Source organism: Cottoperca gobio, chromosome 6, assembly GCF_900634415.1.
Source record: "Cottoperca gobio chromosome 6, fCotGob3.1, whole genome shotgun sequence".
Lineage (NCBI taxonomy): Eukaryota > Metazoa > Chordata > Actinopteri > Perciformes > Bovichtidae > Cottoperca > Cottoperca gobio.
The window spans coordinates 3,026,018-3,048,393 of record NC_041360.1 but is presented as its reverse complement, the minus strand read 5'-3'; the positions used below and the strand labels follow the sequence as shown (position 1 = coordinate 3,048,393).

The window sequence follows — 22,376 nt, the reverse complement described above, 5'->3', positions numbered from 1 at the left end:
TCTCTCACTTCATGCCAGCACTCTTCCTTCTTCTACATATCTCACACAGCAATTAACATCACATTTGCCGGTGGGAATTCTCTGTAGTTTGGGAAAATGGCGGAACCCATAATTAGCATTTGTGTCCACCTTTGTCTTCCTCAATATGTCATGGAACTGCGGAAAACACAAAACATCCACCACCTTTAAATGTCCATTACCCAAGTTTGAAAAATCATATTTTCTCTCCTGCTGGAAGTGGTTTCTTTGCATGCAGATACTTTTGCTTGTCGGGATCTGTTAACAGGGGTGAGGGGTTAAGGGCTCTGAATAATCCACTGCCATTTTTTCAAAGATTCAAATAGGTCTGGTGTGCCCATTGACGCTGTTTCTGCAAAATGAAGGAACAATGGACCAATCAGAGCTTCGTAGGCAGGATTAAGAACAGGGATTTAATTTCATTACAGACTGGATTATAAACTAAACCCATGACAAATAGTGACATGAAATGGTATGAAAATACTCCTGGTTTTCTCTTGAAAACAGCTACCACAGTTTAACAAGTGCATTTTATTGGAGGGGTTCACATGCAAAACTGAGTATTATCATCAGGTGTTTAGGTCATTAATATTTAATATAACATAATTGCATTAACATGTAGATACCAGACAGACTGTGTGTTATAAATGGAAATGACCAGAACTGCAGTGGGACATTAAAACCATTAATGTCTCGATGGATTTTGTTCTATAAAGAAATCTGGTTAATATGTCTATTTACAAAACATAAAAAAACAAAAGGTATCAATAACAGAATGTGAATTCCACTATTTTCACCTTGAGATACTTTTAGGGAAACTTTAGGCAACTCCAGTGGGCAGAGGTTTCCCTGCAGAGTGAAGTATGACTTACTAAAAGTGCAAAATATACATGCAGCCATTAAACGCAATTAAAGGGCCTGAGGCATTTTTAATTCCTTTAAAGTATAATTTTAGCCAACAAAAAAGCACTTTGAAATGCTGTGTTGTAGTGGGAGATGTTTACACTTTTCTTTGCTCTGTATTATGAAGCACACAGGCTGTTTAAAGGCGGCAGGGGCACGCCTTGTTAGTGTGGACAGTGTCATTTAATACAAAGCCTACAGTGTGTGTAGAAGCAACATGAGTGCAGGTCCAGCTGCGGTTGTGACCCATTAAGTCGTCAAGAGTTCTCAGAGTTGTGGCATGTCGAGACTCAGCGCTTCACACACTCTTTTCTCTGAACACACTCATTTGTGTCTGGAGAATCAACTGTGTTACTCTCAAGTCTGGTGTTGGACGTATCATTTTTTTGCAGCCGTGTCTTAGTGCCTTTAAGGTTATGTTCTCTTGTATTGTGACATACAGCAAATCAACTTCCATGGAGTTCCTTGAAGGTAGCAGAGGCATCTACAGAGCCACGTGACTGTTGTTTGACATGACCACATATGAACTCACTCTGTATATACAAGCAGTTCCCCTCTGAGGTGACTGGTGAAGACTTGACTGACATGCTGCTGCAAGAATACAGTGAATGCAGCTCTGGGAGTTTGAACTGGAGGACTTTGATGAGGCTGAAGCCTGGTTGTCAGGCGTTGTTCAACAGTTTGATAGCTGTGGGGAAGAGCTGTTCTTCAGTCTTCGGTGCGTGCGTGTATCGTCCTGTATTGCCTGATGTTTTGTTCATCCAGGGTTTCTTGTTTAAGAACACCCGGATTCCCTTAGCAGTGGTTACATTTTCTGTGCAAAAGCTATTATACAGTAGGACAGTACTACCAGGAGGTAATGATGATGTCATCACAGAGCTTATGTATCTAATAGTGTGTGTTGTCCTCTCAGAGTGTAACATCAGACAACCCCTCCGTCTTTATCTCTGTCCATCCCTCTTCACCTCCCTGTATATAGAGCCTCCCTCTCATTTCCCCTCCCTAAATTCCCAGTATCCCTCTCTCATTCGCTCTCATCCCCCCCCCCCCCCCCCCCCTCGTATCCTCATCATCTATCCAGACCTCCACATCCTTCTGCTGCAACACTTTATCCTACATATATCCCTTGTATTCCTCCCCTCCCCACCCTGTCTCAATTCCATCATACTTACACACACACACACACACACGCACACACGCACACACTTCTCAGTGGTGTGGAATGGCCTTTGTGAGGAGTAAATTGCTTGGCCTCTCAGTTCACTACCAATTCACAGGATGGCAGCTTGGCAGATTAAACTCACAGCTCCCAGAGTGTGTGTGTGTCTGTGCATGTTTGTGTGTGAGTGTGTGTATGTGTGTGCATGTTGTGTGTGTGTGTGTGTGTGTGTGTGTGTGTGTGTGTGTGTGTGTGTGTGTGTGTGTGTGTGTGTGTGTGTGTGTGTACACAACTGACCACCCAAGCTGCAGTCACCTTAATGGCTGTTTGTGTCCGTCTGCCTGTCTGTGCGTACAGTTGTTTCAGAATGTGCTTCCATTAATAGGAAGTGAGCAGAAACATGGAGAGAAGGAAATGAGCTGCTGATCATTTTGCTGATCAGCTGCTCTCCCTTAGATGTGCACAGTTGTCATTGGATAATTGGTTGAACAGAATTCCAAATGTATTGGATAATGGCTCCAAGGGTGGGGCTTTCCATGCAATATAGTCACACCAGGAACTAAAGAACACAGCTATCTCTTAAGATACACACATCAAATACAACAAGTACAAGTACTGCATCCATCACATGCAGTACATTAAAGGAAACATGACAAGTTGTTTGTTGATGTTGTGGTGGAATACATGCGTTGTGTCCTTTTCCGGGCTTGGAACACTGACTTCCTGTGAGCTATTCACCGCACTGAAAAATCCAAGGACCCAATTATTTGCTATTTGTTTTATTCATTCATATTCTCCAAGAAATGATTGGATTTGATGATGATTAACTCTTAGACAAATGTTTTTATCCAGTTAATAAAAGAAGCATCTATTTGTATTTCATGCCTCCCTGAATGTTCATGATACTCATAAGCCTCAGTAGAATCACATACTGTGCGTGTCACTCTGAGAATGTAGGACTGATTCCCCACACTGAGATGTTTTTTGCAGTCCAGTCTAAAATGGAGCTGCCCTGGGTTCAGGTTGACCAAACTGTAGATGTGATGTATCATATCAACAGTGTGGGGAGAGGGGACACTGACCCCTCAGTCATTCTGCATAAAGAGAACTATGCATTAGCTGAACATTTAAAAAAACAATCAGGTTCAGGTGCTTGAAGAATTCATGCCATCTGCAAGAGAACTTCTGAGAAATGTGTTTTGAAAGGTGATACAAATATTTTAGTTTTTCAATAACTTTGCATTTATGTGATCTACCAAGAATGTTGCGTAAACTCGCAGCTGATGTTGTGGCTGATCAGACTTGTGCTCGGGTTGACGAACTTCTGAGAAATGTGTTTTGAAAGGTGATACAAATATTTTGCAGGTATGTTCTTGTTGAGGAATCCTCAAGCTGGAGGTTCAGGACTAGAAGCAGCAAAAGCAACAGAAGGAACATGTTTCTGAAATGTGTCTCATCTTTGGAAATGTTCATATTATTCAGTGCAGTAGTAGTTGTCTAATAATTAATGTCAACCTCAGGTACTAAGCATGTTTCACCCACAATGTGATCTAAGGGTTTGCACTCATCTAAGTTCATAAACGTTTGATTTTGGGCTGCTTTAGATTGACAGCCTCTGAAATACATTGAGGGACTTACTGATCATTACTCTTACCAATAAGACACATAAGGCCTATAAACATATATTCCTTTACATTCTCTCACATCATGCTGCGGATAGCGTTGAGTGATTTCATGATATTTACAGCACAGCGAGAGGATTTTGCAACACTGTTTATATGAAGACAGTTCTCTTTAATGTCACTGGTTGTGTTTAATCAGTGAGCAGGAATGTTTATTGTCAGAATTGGGTTTTTATGTTTATATAGATTTTATGCCTCATTGTGATGATGTACTTTATTAAGGTATATAAGTATTGGATGTGCCAAACAGATGTTTCTTTTTGGTTATTTGATCTATAAACAGTCAATTTAACACACAATTGCTTATACCATGACATATATTGATATTGCAAAATCACATGATAGATGATTTCAACTGATCTGTGTGGGCTGGTGCTTATCACATATTTTTGAGCCACAGTGGTTAAAGACACAGAGAGAGGAGACGACATCAGTAGAGTTTCTGCTGAGTGAAGCTTTTAACACAGAGATTTTCTGCTGACTGCTCCAGTTATAGCGGCGCACATCAGCTTCAGATGTTACATTCATTAGGGTGGGTGGGTGTGTGTGTGTGTGTGTGTGTGTGTGTGTGTGTGTGTGTGTGTGTGTGTGTGTGTGTGTGTGCGTGCGTACGTACGTGCGTGCATGCATGCGTGTGTGTTCTTTATGCTGGCACTCTGCTAATGTGTGTAACAATGGAGAGAGGAAGAAATAAAAAGAGGGCGTTCATGTGTGTGTTGACAGAATGATGACTTAGAGAAAATACACTGAGTCAGCGTGCACACACACTTTCAGGATCATACCCAGTTGATATTTATATTTATCATTTCTGGTGTAATTATACGATGCTTTAAGTGGTGTCTCCTGATCAAATAAAGGTATGTGTGTCATGGATCTAATATACACAGTGTAACCTGTTTTACAGCAACGTCACACTGAATTGTAAATTGTCTGTGCAGTAATGTAGTTATTCTGTCATTAACTCCAAACTATACTTTCTGCATCTTTTTGCGTTTATGTGCAAACTGTGCGTCTGTGTATTCAGAACTGTGTGCATCAATCTTTGGACGATATCCTTCCCTTTACTCCGTGCATGCAAAGTACAAGACAACGTCACATTCACTCTGATCTCTTTGCTGTGTGGAGAGTTCTGTTTCATTCTCCCTGACAGCCACAGACATACTGACATGGAGTGAGCTTGTAGCCGCAGTGTATTTCTTTCATCTTTCACACTTGCCTCTGTTCTGGCTAATAAAATCTGACCCCCTGGTCTTTTTACGGAGATAGAACAACTGTTCTATTTTTACCAACAGCTCCAGCTCCCATGAGACATATTTCAGTTGCTGGAGATGTGAAAGAGCCTTTGGTTGGTACTAAAATAAAATACAAATGTCTAACTGTAAGGAATTTACTTCCATTATAAAAACAAGTTGCATTTTAAGCTTTATCCAGCATCCAATATTTCCAAAATTCACTCCAATTAATTTGCTATGAGGTAGATCTCACGCTCCCCAGTAGTTATTACTGCACACTTTTATCTAGCTGTGCAAACGTGTGTCATGCATCTACACGTCTCCAAAGCTCTCAGTTACTACAGCGCTGGGAAAAATACACCTGCAATGTTTACAGCAAAGCAGGATTGTGTGAAAGTGGCTCAGAATTGGAATGTAGATTTGAATGGGAAACAGTGGGCTGGTTTCAGTAGCAGTTGTATCTACTACTAGAGAAGGCTATTTCCTTATCAAGCTGCTGGGATCTGTTGGAGGCCCGCTGAGAAGCAGTCACTGATCACAACACACAGGAAACAGAGCATTCCTCTGGCCAGACAGAGAAGGAAGTGGGACATAAGCCAGGCTGTGTGTGTGTGTGTGTGTGTGTGTGTGTGTGTGTGCGTGCGTGCGTGCGTGCGTGCGTGCGTGCGTGCGTGCGTGCGTTTGTACATCTCTCAAACACATTCTTGACCTCGCTGGAGGAGTGTAGCAGTGAAATTAGGTCAGGATTATTCCAGCTCACATTACAGTACTCTCCCACCAAGCCTTATGTAAGAAAAGCTTCCTCAAACTGTTCTAACTTCAAAATGAGTCCGTTGTCCTTATTTCTCCACTAGTTTCACATTATACTGCACGGTTCATCCTCTCTGCTTCTCACACAGCGATGGAGCGCTGCAGCAAAGATCTCTACTGAACAGATGTCATGACATTTACTACAGATGTTCGTGTTCCCCAGAGGATGAATCCTAATGCGTTTCACAACCCTGACCTTTCCTCTGGCACCACTCAGGTCAAAATGTCAACTTTGCACACTGGCTGGATGCCATCATAATGCAGTGGATGTTCATGGTCCCCAGAGAAACAGGGCTATTGATTTTGATGATGATGCGCCTTGGATAGGAAAGAAATGATTGGCATACATTCTGCTTACCTCGTTCATGTTTCCAGAGGGATAGATATTCCCCCGGGAACAACGGGGTGCTGTGTGCTGCAGATTTTGGCTCAGTGGCCGCAGTTGAAATTGCAGAAATGCTGCATTAAATGATTTGTATGGCCACTTGGGGGCAACAGATAAAATCAGAAAACACAACATTGACATATCAACGTATGGAGTTGGTGGTGAATGTGTGAAGTTGCAGAAGCAGAGTAACATTAGCATTCATTTGGAGTTGTGCTCGTGTCCACCTCCCTTGGTCTCCACAGGCTCCTGACAATAACATCCCAGGAACATTTGTCTGCTGTTGGCTGCTGAGAGGCTTTATCAGAGCGTTCTCACTAAAAACAACCAAAACAATGATATGAAAGACGGAAAGCTGTGTAGAGAGAAGGGACTGCAGAGTTGGTGATCCTTCATCATCTGTGGAGTGACACATTACACACAGTCATATATCCTACATTGTTATTGATCAGTGCAGCTTTAGGCATTGAGGGAACTTGGATGAGATGCTGTAAAGGTCCGAGTATGTTAAAATAGTGAGATCCTGCAATAGTTAATAGACAAAAGTATACTACTTTAAAAGGAACTTCTCCTATCATCTTCTTAGCTCCCTGGTTTTCCTCTGCGCCTCAGTTCACTGAACTGTGGGAACTGGCATGAGAGGACAGAAACCTGCCAAAGTCAGATGAGGTGATATTATAGCTACTATAAGAGATAACTAGATGTGGAAAAATGTAATAAAGCAGAAACAAAATAAGTATTACATGTCGTCAGCAGGATCATTTAGCTAAGAGCCGTTTAAATGAACACTACTGCTCAAAGAATGCCAATGGCTTACTGGCTTCTAGCATGAATGAATATATGGACATAAAGGAATGTAAGATGAAGCATTACAGTGCTTGATTCGCTCTGCTCTCCCTCTGGGCCATTAGAATAATGTAGGTCGGTCATGTTGCTGTGTGATTCATCCTAACTGACAGGTTGTTGCTCCTCCGTTTCAAGTCTACAGTTCAGTGTTCAGTCAGTGTGTGGTCCAGTTGTACAAACATATATACAAATAAATAAAGCCTCTCCATCCCACTGGAGACTGAAACTGTTTGTTAGCACTTGCTACTCTCTCAAACCACTTTTGACTGAACCTCGTCCCATCAACATGACGCTTATGTCCCTGGAAGATTGACACGGTTTTAAAAGTTTAAACTATTTGCATTCATATACAGATATTTATGTACATAGTTCTGGGACATCTATAGTACCACTGACACATTTCATCGCAGTCTTTTCTTTACTTCCTAAAATACTTTGTTCTGGACCAAAGTATTAGTCAGCTGTTGGTAAAAAGATAGAAGTATTATTTTATATTATTATTATGTAACTAAACACCTCAGGCAGGTTGTGTAGGAGCCCTGATGGTGATAATCCATCTGTAATCCAGGTAAATCTCTTCTAATCTACATATTACGTGGATTAAAGAGCAACCAGTTAGAGCTGCTGATCAGGCTCCTGTGGGGACAAAAGGTCACTGATGCAGCTCCATGCTTTAAAACTCACACGTGAAGTATTCCAGCAGCAGACAGTGCAGACTGTCTATATTAAGGCTGAATGCTAATTAGCCCACTCCACTTCTGATGGCCTATAAAAAGACAGCACAGCCTCTGGAGACTTGTGAGGGGCTGATCTGTCCTCTCCTCTGCAATGTGAATGGCTCTGTGTGTTTACAGGTGTTACACTACCTTACAGCATACAGGCCTGATGCTGGCTTCATGTTACAGACAGTGGGAGGAGCAGGTTAGAGATACAAAGATTCCTGATACTTATATTATAGCATTATGGTTTATGGATCCAAATGCTGTTTTTGAGATAACTGTCCACCTTCAAAGCCTTGAATGTTGAATAATTGAAGTTCTTTCCGTATGCATTGAACATCCTCGTGATATCGGCCGTGAATGCAGAAATGTCATTATGGTTCCCTCAGAACTCTTGTAACAGTCCTGTCATATCTGAGTGAAGCCTTACCAAACATTTACGTAACAGACTTATGATTGTATGATAAAAACAATATTACTTTAAATATTGTACTATAAAGTCACCTGCACATGGTCAGCAGTGAAACCGCTCTGCGCTGGCTGTGTCGTTGTTTTCCTCAGGAGTGAGCGGCGTCGCCCAACTAGGCGGAAGCAATACTCATGGTGTGGCGCACCGCTCGAAACTGCAACCAATTGTGACGTAGTCAGAGTCAATCAGGGGGGTAACCATAGAAACAAAGCGCCTCGCTGCCTTCACCTCTGCAAGGCTCCGACCTCACAATGAGTGAAGAGAACATCTCCTATCACGTGAAGGCAGCTTCACTGTGCTGAAGCAGAATCTGCTGTACTCTTCACAGAGTTACAGGCGCCGCAGCTTTGATAATCATTTTAGCACTGTTTTCATACCTATATGTAATCCCCTCACTCATCCATCATTCAACCTGTCCTCTTGTCACTGTGGAAGGTGGCTGAAAGTATTTATTGCTTGTGTTAAAGCTTATTATGCATTCTTGTGTTGAATCTAATTAAATGTAATATGGGTCATGGTCTACCCACAGACAGTCAGTGCAGTGTTAATAAATGCAGTAAATCTGTTGCTAAACTGCGCCTCCCCCATCATGTCAGAGGAACAAATGTCAGCCGAAACAGCATTTTGGTATGTTCTAAATGTGTGTGTGTGTGTGTGTGTGTGTGTGTGTGTGTGTGTGTGTGTGTGTGTGTGTGTGTGTGTGTGGGTGTGTGTGGGTCCTGTATATGTGTTATCAGCAAATCTAGATCAGTCCATACTGATTCACTGGCCCTTCAGGCTCAGTTGCCATAGTAACCTCCCTATGTGTGCGTACGTGTGTGTGTGCGTGCGTGTGTGTGTGCGTGCGTGTGCGTGTGTGTGTGCGTTTGTGCGTGTGTGCGTGCGTTTTTGTGTGTGTGTGTGTGTGTGTGTGTGTGTGTATGTGTGAGGGAGGTAGGGCCAGATTGAAATGATATATGATGTAAAGGCTAATTTCTCTGTTAAACATCTGTTATTTTGGAACTTATAAACTTTGGACTTTAAGAAAAGATCTCCTCTTGTATGTTTCTATTCTCATGTATGTGCTGTGTATTCTGCTGTCCCCTCCTGTCCTGCAGGTGTTGTGTAGAATGTTTGGCTGCCTGCAGGGGGCATCACAGGTGGAGGTAGGTGTGACAGCATGGAGTGATGTTTGAACACACTGCAGCAGAGTTTAGTGACTGGCAGGGTTTCATCACTGTGGTGTAGTGTGCCTTTAATACATTTAATATGGATCAATCTGTAGACATTTTATCTTAAAAAATAATGTATGCATTCATATCCCACAACATTAGAACTGAAAGTATTTAAAGATTTAAACTCATTTGAATTTGAATATACAGTAGATATCAGCTAGTCCTGCTCTGCTTTCTGACAATAAACATAAAGTTGTTGTTTACTCACACGTTGACATTGAGGAAGAGTGCAACATTTTTTAAAAACGTGTTCACTCTTTTAGCCAGAGCCAGATGAAAGATGTCAGAAAGATGGCGGAATTTAAAAACGTCACCCACATTAAATCTGTCACGTTAGATTAAATGTGGATGCTGCTCATGCATCTGATAAACAAATGTTATGCTTATCTTACAAATAGAGAGAGAGAGAGAGAGAGAGAGAGAGACAGAGAAAGAGAGAGAGAGAGAGAGAGAGACAGAGAGAGAGAGACAGAGAAAGAGAGAGAGAGAGAGAGAGAGAGACAGAGACAGAGAGAGAGAGACAGAGAGAGAGAGAAATTTAATTTATTTGGGATCAAAAATAGAAAACTATATGACGTTGAAGAGTGATGTAACACTGAATGAGGAAGCATCCGGTGTGGAGTGTTGCTGCATGTATCTGTTAACATCTACATGTATGTGGACCAATATGCAGGCAAGATTTAATCATGGAGCTGGTGTCTGAGGCACCTTCTCCACATGAAGCTATTGTTTTCATTTGTGTTTGTTTCAAATGCCGTAACTTTGAATGTTAGACTACATCATACAGATCAAACTCAGAGTTTAGGCTCGTTTTAAATGCAGCAGGACGACATTTATTGCCGAACTATGGCCGCAGAGTCACGACGTAACCATCACTTTGCCACTCAGCCTGTGGGGACGCTGAATATGACAGACATGCTCAGTAGTGAGCACATCTCGCTCTGCACTAAACCAACCAGCACCCATTAGTGTGTAAAGAGTGTGTATTATATACAGTACAAGAGCATATCACAAACATACATACGTAAATATAGAAGTGGCAGTAGTTGCAATAATTGCAGTAGAAGTAAAGGTTGTAGTGGTAGAAGCTGTGATCCAGTAATGAGACTGCTGTTAGGGTAACTACAGGCCACTGAGGCTTACTAGTCTTTACAATGCGTTGTTGTGTGGCTCTGCATTTCAAACAAGCTGATTGGTTGATCTGACTTCCTGTTGGAAGGTGGGTTTAACGCAGAACACTGGACACAGCCGCGTTAAAGCCTAAGTCAGATGTTCTTTACTTCAGTGTGCTGATGTGAATGTTCTGGCTGCAGCTCGCCACATACAGTAGAGAGGATGGTGTGTGACACAGAAAGGTGAAGAGGTCCATGCTCCACACATCCCACGGGCTGTGTGTGTGATGTTCCCTACAGTGGCTGTCGTGTTGCCTCACTGTCAAAGAGCTGATTGTCTGACACAGTAGAACAAAGTGTTGCCTCTGGCATGACTGCTTCTCCTCTCTCTGAGAGAATGTTTCACTGTAATCTCTATGGATGGCTGCGGTTTGACATTTTATTCAATTAATCATACTTTGGTAACTTTTCGATACTTGACAGTTTTTTGCAAAAATGTCTGTGAGTACCAAAAAAGTTTCGAGGTTTGATACCCAGCCCAAATGTTTAGTTCCAGTTACATGCCTGTATGAGTCAGAGGAGGAACACTGACTGAGAATTGAGTGTGTATCTCTCTTCAGTAGGTGTCCAGTATGTTTGGTCTTCTCTCTGTCGTGCTGACAGGGTGGCATTCATGCCACAGTTTTATGATAATGGCTCCGACAGCTGTGAATGACTGTTACTGTGCAGTGAATAGGATGCATTCACACTGTGCAGTCCCATAATGAAAGAGATTACAGCCGATACAAAGACTGATGACCTCCAGGATGGAGGCATGAGAGACACGACTGCAGAAGCCTTTTGAACAAAAAGCTTCTTTTCTTCATTTCAACTGCATGTTCCATTCGGAATTAAGCTATTTGCTTGTTTATTCAATTTTTTTTCAGTTCTTCTCTGGGTCTTGTTATTGCCTGAAAATAATGGGGGGGACGGGGGTTGCCAGGAGGTGGAGCAGTGGCTGGTAAAAGGGTAACAGGTCACAGGAACAGGAAAAGCACCTTGTCCTTCAGAGACAGCAGCATCTGTTCAACCACAGTACCGCTGTGCACCACAAGCCTTTGCTTCTGTTTGACAGAGCTCACAGACCAACACTCAGTGTAAGGAAAGAATAAACTGTAGTGGGGTGGGAAACTTTAGGAATCTCATGATCCAATTGGAGTCTGATTCGTAGTGTCACAGTTTCAGAAAAAAACTTGTGAGAGTCACAGCTTTTTGGAAAGACTGAACCGCATTCATTTGGAAGCATGTTGCAGTCATTCTGAACGTGTCATGTGTGTCTCCACTGGCTCAATATTTTTGAGTTCTGGGGCGAGGGAACAACACGTCATGACTCCAGCAGTGGAGAACATCCTCTCTGCTGCAACGCTACCAGCCAGGGTGTCGTCACAATGCTGCTCAGCTGAATGTCTTTTGAAATGAAGTGAAGTGTTTTCTTTTCTGCCTCTGATCAACATAATGTTATTGACCAATGAGCTGTCGTATAACATGTAGAAACAAGAGTGTAGTGATGATGAAGGTGTGTCATAGTATAGGAGGTCAACACAATGTAAGGTTTTGTATTGTATGTTTATTTGACTTAAAGATCCAGTGTGCAGGATGTAATGGCCTCTCGTGGTGAGGTTACAGATGGCAACCAGCCTAATACCCCTCCACTCGTTTTACAAGCATGGTGTAGAACTACGGTAAAACATGGCCCTACCGAGAGCCAGTGTTTGGTTTGTCCATTCTGGGCTACTGTAGAAACTAATTAAATGTAATATGGGTCATGGTCTACCCACAGACAGTCAGTGCAGTGTTAATAAATGCAGTAAATCTGTTGCTAAACTGCGCTCCCCCATCATGTCAGAGGAACAAATGTCAGCCGAAACAGCATTTTGGTATGTTCTAAATGTGTGTGTGTGTGTGTGTGTGTGTGTGTGTGTGTGTGTGTGTGTGTGTGTGTGTGTGTGTGTGTGTGTGGGTGTGTGTGGGTCCTGTATATGTGTTATCAGCAAATCTAGATCAGTCCATACTGATTCACTGGCCCTTCAGGCTCAGTTGCCATAGTAACCTCCCTATGTGTGCGTACGTGTGTGTGTGCGTGCGTGTGTGTGTGCGTTGCGTGTGCGTGTGTGTGTGCGTTTGTGCGTGTGTGCGTGCGTTTTGTGTGTGTGTGTGTGTGTGTGTGTGTGTGTGTATGTGTGAGGGAGGTAGGGCCAGATTGAAATGATATATGATGTAAAGGCTAATTTCTCTGTTACACATCTGTTATTTTGGAACTTATAAACTTTGGACTTTAAGAAAAGATCTCCTCTTGTATGTTTCTATTCTCATGTATGTGCTGTGTATTCTGCTGTCCCCTCCTGTCCTGCAGGTGTTGTGTAGAATGTTTGGCTGCCTGCAGGGGGCATCACAGGTGGAGGTAGGTGTGACAGCATGGAGTGATGTTTGAACACACTGCAGCAGAGTTTAGTGACTGGCAGGGTTTCATCACTGTGGTGTAGTGTGCCTTTAATACATTTAATATGGATCAATCTGTAGACATTTTATCTTAAAAAATAATGTATGCATTCATATCCCACAACATTAGAACTGAAAGTATTTAAAGATTTAAACTCATTTGAATTTGAATATACAGTAGATATCAGCTAGTCCTGCTCTGCTTTCTGACAATAAACATAAAGTTGTTGTTTACTCACACGTTGACATTGAGGAAGAGTGCAACATTTTTTAAAAACGTGTTCACTCTTTTAGCCAGAGCCAGATGAAAGCTGTACAGAATAGATGACGGAATTTAAAAACGTACACCACATTAAATCTGTCACGTTAGATTAACTGCTGGATGCTGCCTCATGCATCTGATATAACAAATGGTTATGCTTATCTTACAAATAGAGAGAGAGATGAGAGAGCAGAGAGGAGCGAGAGAGAGACAGAGAAAGAACGAAGAGAGAGACGCAGAGGCAGACGAGAGAATGAGACTGAGACGAGAGAGAAGAGACAGAGAGAGAAGAGAGAGAAGAGAGAGAGAGAGAGAGAGAGAGAGAGAGACAGAGAGAGAGAGACAGAGAGAGAGAGAAATTTAATTTATTTGGGATCAAAAATAGAAAACTATATGACGTTGAAGAGTGATGTAACACTGAATGAGGAAGCATCCGGTGTGGAGTGTTGCTGCATGTATCTGTTAACATCTACATGTATGTGGACCAATATGCAGGCAAGATTTAATCATGGAGCTGGTGTCTGACTTCATGAGTGTCTGAGCACCTTCTCCACATGAAGCTATTGTTTTCATTTGTGTTTGTTTCAAATGCCGTAACTTTGAATGTTAGACTACATCATACAGATCAAACTCAGAGTTTAGGCTCGTTTTAAATGCAGCAGGACGACATTTATTGCCGAACTATGGCCGCAGAGTCACGACGTAACCATCACTTTGCCACTCAGCCTGTGGGGACGCTGAATATGACAGACATGCTCAGTAGTGAGCACATCTCGCTCTGCACTAAACCAACCAGCACCCATTAGTGTGTAAAGAGTGTGTATTATATACAGTACAAGAGCATATCACAAACATACATACGTAAATATAGAAGTGGCAGTAGTTGCAATAATTGCAGTAGAAGTAAAGGTTGTAGTGGTAGAAGCTGTGATCCAGTAATGAGACTGCTGTTAGGGTAACTACAGGCCACTGAGGCTTACTAGTCTTTACAATGCGTTGTTGTGTGGCTCTGCATTTCAAACAAGCTGATTGGTTGATCTGACTTCCTGTTGGAAGGTGGGTTTAACGCAGAACACTGGACACAGCCGCGTTAAAGCCTAAGTCAGATGTTCTTTACTTCAGTGTGCTGATGTGAATGTTCTGGCTGCAGCTCGCCACATACAGTAGAGAGGATGGTGTGTGACACAGAAAGGTGAAGAGGTCCATGCTCCACACATCCCACGGGCTGTGTGTGTGATGTTCCCTACAGTGGCTGTCGTGTTGCCTCACTGTCAAAGAGCTGATTGTCTGACACAGTAGAACAAAGTGTTGCCTCTGGCATGACTGCTTCTCCTCTCTCTGAGAGAATGTTTCACTGTAATCTCTATGGATGGCTGCGGTTTGACATTTTATTCAATTAATCATACTTTGGTAACTTTTCGATACTTGACAGTTTTTGCAAAAATGTCTGTGAGTACCAAAAAAGTTTCGAGGTTTGATACCCAGCCCAAATGTTTAGTTCCAGTTACATGCCTGTATGAGTCAGAGGAGGAACACTGACTGAGAATTGAGTGTGTATCTCTCTTCAGTAGGTGTCCAGTATGTTTGGTCTTCTCTCTGTCGTGCTGACAGGGTGGCATTCATGCCACAGTTTTATGATAATGGCTCCGACAGCTGTGAATGACTGTTACTGTGCAGTGAATAGGATGCATTCACACTGTGCAGTCCCATAATGAAAGAGATTACAGCCGATACAAAGACTGATGACCTCCAGGATGGAGGCATGAGAGACACGACTGCAGAAGCCTTTTGAACAAAAAGCTTCTTTTCTTCATTTCAACTGCATGTTCCATTCGGAATTAAGCTATTTGCTTGTTTATTCAATTTTTTTTCAGTTCTTCTCTGGGTCTTGTTATTGCCTGAAAATAATGGGGGGGGACGGGGGTTGCCAGGAGGTGGAGCAGTGGCTGGTAAAAGGGTAACAGGTCACAGGAACAGGAAAAGCACCTTGTCCTTCAGAGACAGCAGCATCTGTTCAACCACAGTACCGCTGTGCACCACAAGCCTTTGCTTCTGTTTGACAGAGCTCACAGACCAACACTCAGTGTAAGGAAAGAATAAACTGTAGTGGGGTGGGAAACTTTAGGAATCTCATGATCCAATTGGAGTCTGATTCGTAGTGTCACAGTTTCAGAAAAAAACTTGTGAGAGTCACAGCTTTTTGGAAAGACTGAACCGCATTCATTTGGAAGCATGTTGCAGTCATCTGAACGTGTCATGTGTGTCTCCACTGGCTCAATATTTTTGAGTTCTGGGGCGAGGGAACAACACGTCATGACTCCAGCAGTGGAGAACATCCTCTCTGCTGCAACGCTACCAGCCAGGGTGTCGTCACAATGCTGCTCAGCTGAATGTCTTTTGAAATGAAGTGAAGTGTTTTCTTTTCTGCCTCTGATCAACATAATGTTATTGACCAATGAGCTGTCGTATAACATGTAGAAACAAGAGTGTAGTGATGATGAAGGTGTGTCATAGTATAGGAGGTCAACACAATGTAAGGTTTGTATTTGTATGTTTATTTGACTTAAAGATCCAGTGTGCAGGATGTAATGGCCTCTCGTGGTGAGGTTACAGATTGCAACCAGCCTAATACCCCTCCACTCGTTTACAAGCATGGTGTAGAACTACGGTAAAACATGGCCCTACCTAGAGCCAGTGTTTGGTTTGTCCATTCTGGGCTACTGTAGAAACACCGTTGGTGCAAAATGCCCGACTAGAGAGGACCCGCTCCCTGTGTAGATGTGAAGGGCTCATTTTAAAGTAAAGAAAACAGAACCATTGTTACTTTCAGGTGATCATACACTAATAAAAACATGGTTATGAATATTATATTCCATTTCAGCTATAAGATCCCCCTTAAGGTTATTTTTTCTGCTGATAAATTTAAAAACCCCATTTCACACCCACTGGTTTTCACTGGTGTGTGTGTGTGTGTGTGTGTGTGTGTGTGTGTGTGTGTGTGTGTGTGTGTGTGTGTGTGTGTGTGTGATATGTGTTATGCCATGTTTCATTGATACAATGACTCTTTTGTCCCCGTCACTCCTGCTTGTGGTGAATTGAAAATAACTACGCTAGTGTTTGGTCTAAGGTCCAAATCATTAGAGTTTCTGTGAAACAAGTGCACAGCTCTGCCTTCTGCGTGTGGTGATTGCACCTCACGAATGTCAGCTCGACAGGAGCTTCATTTCCTTGGTTGGAAATACATTTTTGGTGAGGGACAAAGGAGAGTTTGAAACAGTCATCCGCCTGAGTAGATTAATAGTACATGAACATCACAAAAATCAGACATACAAGGTTAAGAGCAGCCATTTGTATTCTGTGCTCGGGGCTGAGAGAGATCACTTGCTGTTATAACAAGCAGCCTAAATGATGAACACACAGTCCCATGCACACACACAGACACACACACAAACTCTCACACACACACACACACACACACACACACACACACACACACACACACTCCAAGCTCATCAATTAGTGCGTGTCAGACCCTGGACCCGAGCTGACAGGGGTTAATGTAGTTATTAACCATGTGAATGGAGCGAGAGAACAGAGGAGAGGAGATTCTCATCCACACACACACTGTCACTCATCTGGTTCTACTTTAATTTAAAATGGAATTTTAATCTACTCTGGAGTGTAGGGCTGGGAAGCTTTATTTTATGTTTATTTAGCCCCTTTCAGCAACACATAAGAATGAGAATTATTTGTCTACAAATTAAAACGTATGTCATGTGTAAAATTGGAATAGAAAATATGGAAAAGACCATGTGTGGACGTGTGTTTCAACCAGGAAAATGAATAAATAATTAGGTGAACGGTAAGGAATGATACAAACAAATACTCAAACTCATGGAGAGTTATGGTGCAGTATTGTAGAAATACAGCTTTGAAAGTTATTACTGATACATGCCATCATTCTTAGACTAACCAGTCCAGTTGTACAACCACAGTGAGACCACAGGTGTGAGTGTTACTGAAAACTGCAGCTGCCAATGAGACCATGAAATCCAGTCATAATGTCCAGTTAAAATAATAATCTATTAAAACAGGCTAAAAGTAATATTCCACAATTCATTACCACTCAGTCCCCCTCGGTGTTTCAGAGCTGTGCTGAACCAGCCGTCCCGAACTTGATTGGTCATTTTGTTCAATAAATGAGCAGCGAGGACGAGTCGGCACCAGCCGCAGTCGCTTTGATGCCACAAGCACGAAACGAGATGTCATCTCTGTGATGACAGCGTGCCGCAGGGATGGAGGCTGGAATTTCTCAACAGCCTTTGAAGTCCTCATCAGGGACCTATAGGAAGCAAACCGGTTATTCTTTTGTTTATTTTCAAATGTTTTTTATTTTAGGCTACTTTATTTGTATCTGGGAAAAGGCATATAGCGAACGGAAATGATTTCAAGTCGACAGCAGCACACTATAATTAAAATGTCATGAGAGTTATGCATGTGAGTCTATTGACGGGACTTATTTAGTTTGGAATATAATGTATAAGCAAAAGTAGCCCAATTTCAATACAACATATACTGTAAATCTAGACTTGATAATGTCATTCTTTACTATATAGCCTGCCTATAAATAGTTTTTAAGCTCATTAAAAATAATATTTGACATAGAAACCTTCCACCACACGTGGACCAGCACCAATAGGTTTATAATGCCTATAAATGATCATAGCACTCGTTTTATTCTCAGGGATTAGCAGGTAAACAGTGGAATGCTTGGATGCATTTTATTGTCCAATGCAGTGCTTTGTCGGATGAAATTGCCGTCACAGCAAGAGTTGAGGCCGGGTTTAACTTTTCTGTCCAGGTGCCTTTTGTTTGCTGGAGAACTGTGTGTCAGTGCTAACACATCCAGGTCTTAGTCAGCTGGTCCTTTGTTGTCTTTCTGGCATCCGAAGACCTTCCAGACCTGTAGAAACACACCTATTAGGAAGGAAAGCATGACGACACCCGAGGAAATTCTGACAATAGAAACACACTTGACAATAAATACGTTTACATGTACGCAAGAAACCACTTTACTTTGAGAAATTGAAAGTTTCCATATAAAAGGCCAATTCGAAACCTGGCTACACATATACATGACCAGGAAATTGGCGTTCTCCAAGAAAAATCTAGTTGGACCAAAAGCAAATGTGTAATTTGTGATATTGGGCTATATAAATATATTTGATTTGATTTGAGCTTATCTGAGAATCTCACGTATTATACCTTTACATTGATACTTTTGCATTGGTGTCCCAGAAGTTATCCACAGCCCTCAGCTCTTCTCTCCCACCACTACAAAGATACACAGTGTATTTCACAAGGTGCTTCTTCGTTGCCTCACCAAAACAAAGGATTGGAGTCAGCCAGACATCATAGCTGCTTGGTTTTCCATTTTCCATCTTTGTTTTGGTTGCGGAGTCAAGACGTATCTTGTGATGGAGTTGACTGGCAGTGTTGAGCTAGAGCTCCAGTATGGACAGTCCTAAATCTGAGAGTGAAGACACAGAAACTGACTTCAGTGTTCACTTCCCCAGTCGAGACCAGTACCATATTCAGATTCACATTGACCTACATCGCTATATCCTCAATGATTGCTTTCTGTTCTTCTGTGTGTGTGTGTGTGTGTGTGTGTGTGTGTGTGTGTGTGTGTGTGTGTGTGTGTGTGTGTGTGTGTGTGTGTGTACACTCATTTGTAGGTCAGTGTGACAGAGACTGTTGTTGGTGGTCAGGGAAAGCAGTGCCCAGGTCATGGAGGGTGAAGTGTGTGTGTAGGTGTGTGGAATGTCCATGGTCATCACACACAATGTGACTACTGTTCTTCAAATATTAGGAAGGACCCGAGGGTCCATGACCATATTTGGACACCCTACATTTGATACATGCAAAACTAGTAGCAGATAAAACCAGGCTTTATGTCATGAACTTCTCACAAACCTCTTAGACACTTCAACTCTAGGACAGTCACTGTTAACAGTTGGGAGCTGTACTCATAGTGTGTAGTGTTAAAGGACCCAATTGTTTCATACCTGAGTCATTACCATTTGAGAATAAGGCTGGCTATATTCAGTCATTTTGTTCTTGTCTACAAATCTAATGTATAGTCCCAAACCAGAAATAAATGTATGCTGTATTGTGTGTGTATCAAAGCCTGATTCATCTTCGTCCTCTGAGCTCCATTGTTGGAGACACAGCTTGGCAGGTACTGCGGATCTACATTTCCTGTTACACCAAGGTGGCCGTTCATCACGTCAGAAGTTGCCTTGTATCAGACAGAATTGTGAACTCGTTACTCTCTGTTTCCATCTTTAGTGTGGTTCAAATTTCCACTATAACCAATTTCCGTGTGGCAAGGGGTTCGATTTTCCTCCGATCACTAGAGACCTATGTATCCGGCTGAATTTAACGGCCTTTTAAGTCGAAACTGATGCGTAGCCATGCCAACATACTGGTTTTGCTGGAGCTGCCTGGGTCCAGACCTTTGAATCCACCCACTCCACTGAGTTGAGCGGAAACGGTTCAGGAAAAGAGTGATAATAAAGTGAGTTGTCGGGCCATAATGCTGTCAACGCGTTAGCCCCGCCCCGTGCCGCTGATTGGCTTGATAGCTTTTTAACCGAGAAACCAGTCAGTCAGTCAACTGGATGGAATGGGTGGATTCAAAGGTCTGGACTCAGGCAATGTCAGAAGTCTTATCACCTTCGAACCGTTCTGCAAGACTTAACAAAAGCTGATATTCACCGTGAGTCTTTCACACTATTGCTGCTACTCATTGTGACACTACCTGTGCCCGTCTGCTTGTCCAGAGCAGTCAGAGCTGATCACCTGAGCCATAGAAAGTCCGCCGAGTAAGAACTGGTCATGCGCTGCAAAATGTCCTGTAAGTTCTGGTGCCGAATGTTCCCACGGTCACTTGGTGTAATAAGATATTTACACCAAGATATTGTTTGTCTAGTTTGTTTGGTGGCGTTCTGTCACTGTGCCTTTCATTTCCACCTGCAGATGAAAATGGTAACATGTCTGACTAACACATTGTTTCATTGTGTTTTCATGGAATTTGTGACAATATGAAATGTACAGAGTAACTCCAGAGTGGTCCTGTGAAAGAATTGTAAACATTGCATGTTTACTACTGAAACCAGGTTTCAATGAGAGCCATTTCAAATCCACTTCCATCCACATCCATTCACTACAGAGCCAGTTGCAGTGCATGTCACTTCTACACCTCTCTGCTGAGCTGTCTGTTCCACATTTTATTCAATTTTCACTTTTCTTCTGTTGGCTAACTTAGTTCCACTTTGAATGAATATTAATGATAGCAGCATGATTAGCAGCAGTGCTTACTGGTTGTGTGTAACTTCCATCTTTTAAGTCCATCACAGTGGATTCCGGCCAAGTTAAAAACATTCATGTTAAAGTTCTGGATTTTCGTGTAAATCCCTCAACTCTTTGCAACACTCTATTTTTAATATATTTTAGGAGCCAATATTTCTAATCATTGATGATTTCCAGAGGACTTTCCCATTAAACTCAAGGTAGCATTTACTCATCTTTCATTTCAGATTCAGATTGAGTCATTACTGGAGTCTTTGCTCCTCATGTATGTTGAATTGTAAGCCTGACTGTTGACAATTCAAAGAAATGTTGCACTGTGACTAAAATACTCTTAGTTTTTAATAGCAGTTAATAAATGCGCATTAATTGGAAGTGTGGCAATTAAACACGTGGTCACATTCGACTTTCCCATGAATTTACAATTCAATATTAATATAAAATATAATGTTACTGAACTTTTCTGACATAAAGTTAATATTATTTTATACAATCAGCTGTCATGACTCACAGTGAGTGTGTTTTATATGGTGCTGAAGCAGCCTCAGGTTAGTTAGCGGCTCTTTACGCATGGTGACAAAGGACCAGCAATCTGAGGGTAAAGACAATTAGATGAGGTAATGTTTCCTTTTGCTCATGTGCAGTACACTGTGAGTGTCTGTGCAGCAACCCACAGCACTGACTGTCTCTCACAGCCAGGGGGAGAGAGAGAGGGGGGGAGAAGGGAAGGGACAGTGGGAGGGCAAAGCTGATTTACATGAGAAGAGCTCCTCGGGCCAATGGCCAGACTGGAGAGAGGGAATATCAGGATCCAACAGGAAGTGACGTGTCGGGTTACACACTCCTCCCTCTTTTCCTCAGGCAAGAGAGAGAGGGAGATCAAGGGAGAAAGAAGGGGCGAGCGGGGTAGAAGTAAATGGGCCAAGCAGCAGTCTCATTCTTGCTGTGTGAGATCACGGAGCGGCAGAATGTGTCGGGATCTGCTTGACTACTGAAAACAAGACTGAACAAGACAGAAGGAGAGACACAGAGAAGAAGGAGGGAGGACATAGGAAGGAAGGAGGGCGGAGGAGGAGACCTGGAAGAGTTTTGGGATCTTTTGGGATCTACTCTTTGCTAAGGATCGAGTTGGCAAAGTGTCTCACAGGGGCTGAGCTACAGCCCTGCCCCGGAGTTACCACAGCCTCCTCACTGCAGCAGGGAAAAAATGAACTATCTGGTGAGTGTGTGTGACAGAGGGAGATGCTAAATCACTGCCTCTATGGCACTCTCTGATTTCTTTCAATCTTGTGCCTTTTTTGGTGTGTGTGTGTGTGTGTGTGTGTGTGTGTGTGTGTGTGTGTGTGTGTGTGTGTGTGTGTGTGTGTGTGTGTGTGTGTGTTTGAGCAGGACCTGCTATGCCCCAGCTGTGCAAGGACTGAGGTGTGTGTGTGTGGGGGGGGGGGGGGGGGGGGTGGACTTCAGTATGAAGAAAATGTGAAGGGGGAGGAGAGGGAAACTAGAGTTAACATTTTCTCTGTGGATTCCTACCTTTTGTTGCTCTCAGTGGGGCGTGTGTGTGTGTGTGTGTGTGTGTGTGTGTGTGTGTGTGTGTGTGTGTGTGTGTGTGTGTGTGTGTGTGTTGTTTGTTAGTGGTAAAGGGTTTAAAGTCAGGACACACTGTCTAACTTCACTGTCCTGTAAAGGAATGTGCAGAGACAGAAAAGACAAAGTTCC

The 22,376-nt window shown here is 42.5% G+C and overlaps 1 protein-coding gene across 1 annotated transcript in view; it reads left to right on the top strand.

The window, feature by feature from the left end:
* The first annotated feature begins 21,540 nt into the window (after positions 1-21,540).
* The window catches only part of bcar1 (BCAR1 scaffold protein, Cas family member), a 36,584-nt gene continuing 35,748 nt past the window's right edge, over positions 21,541-22,376 (top strand). The window contains 1 exon segment of the mRNA XM_029434309.1: positions 21,541-21,879. Coding sequence (XP_029290169.1) covers positions 21,868-21,879 — 12 coding nt within the window. The 5' untranslated portion in view covers positions 21,541-21,867.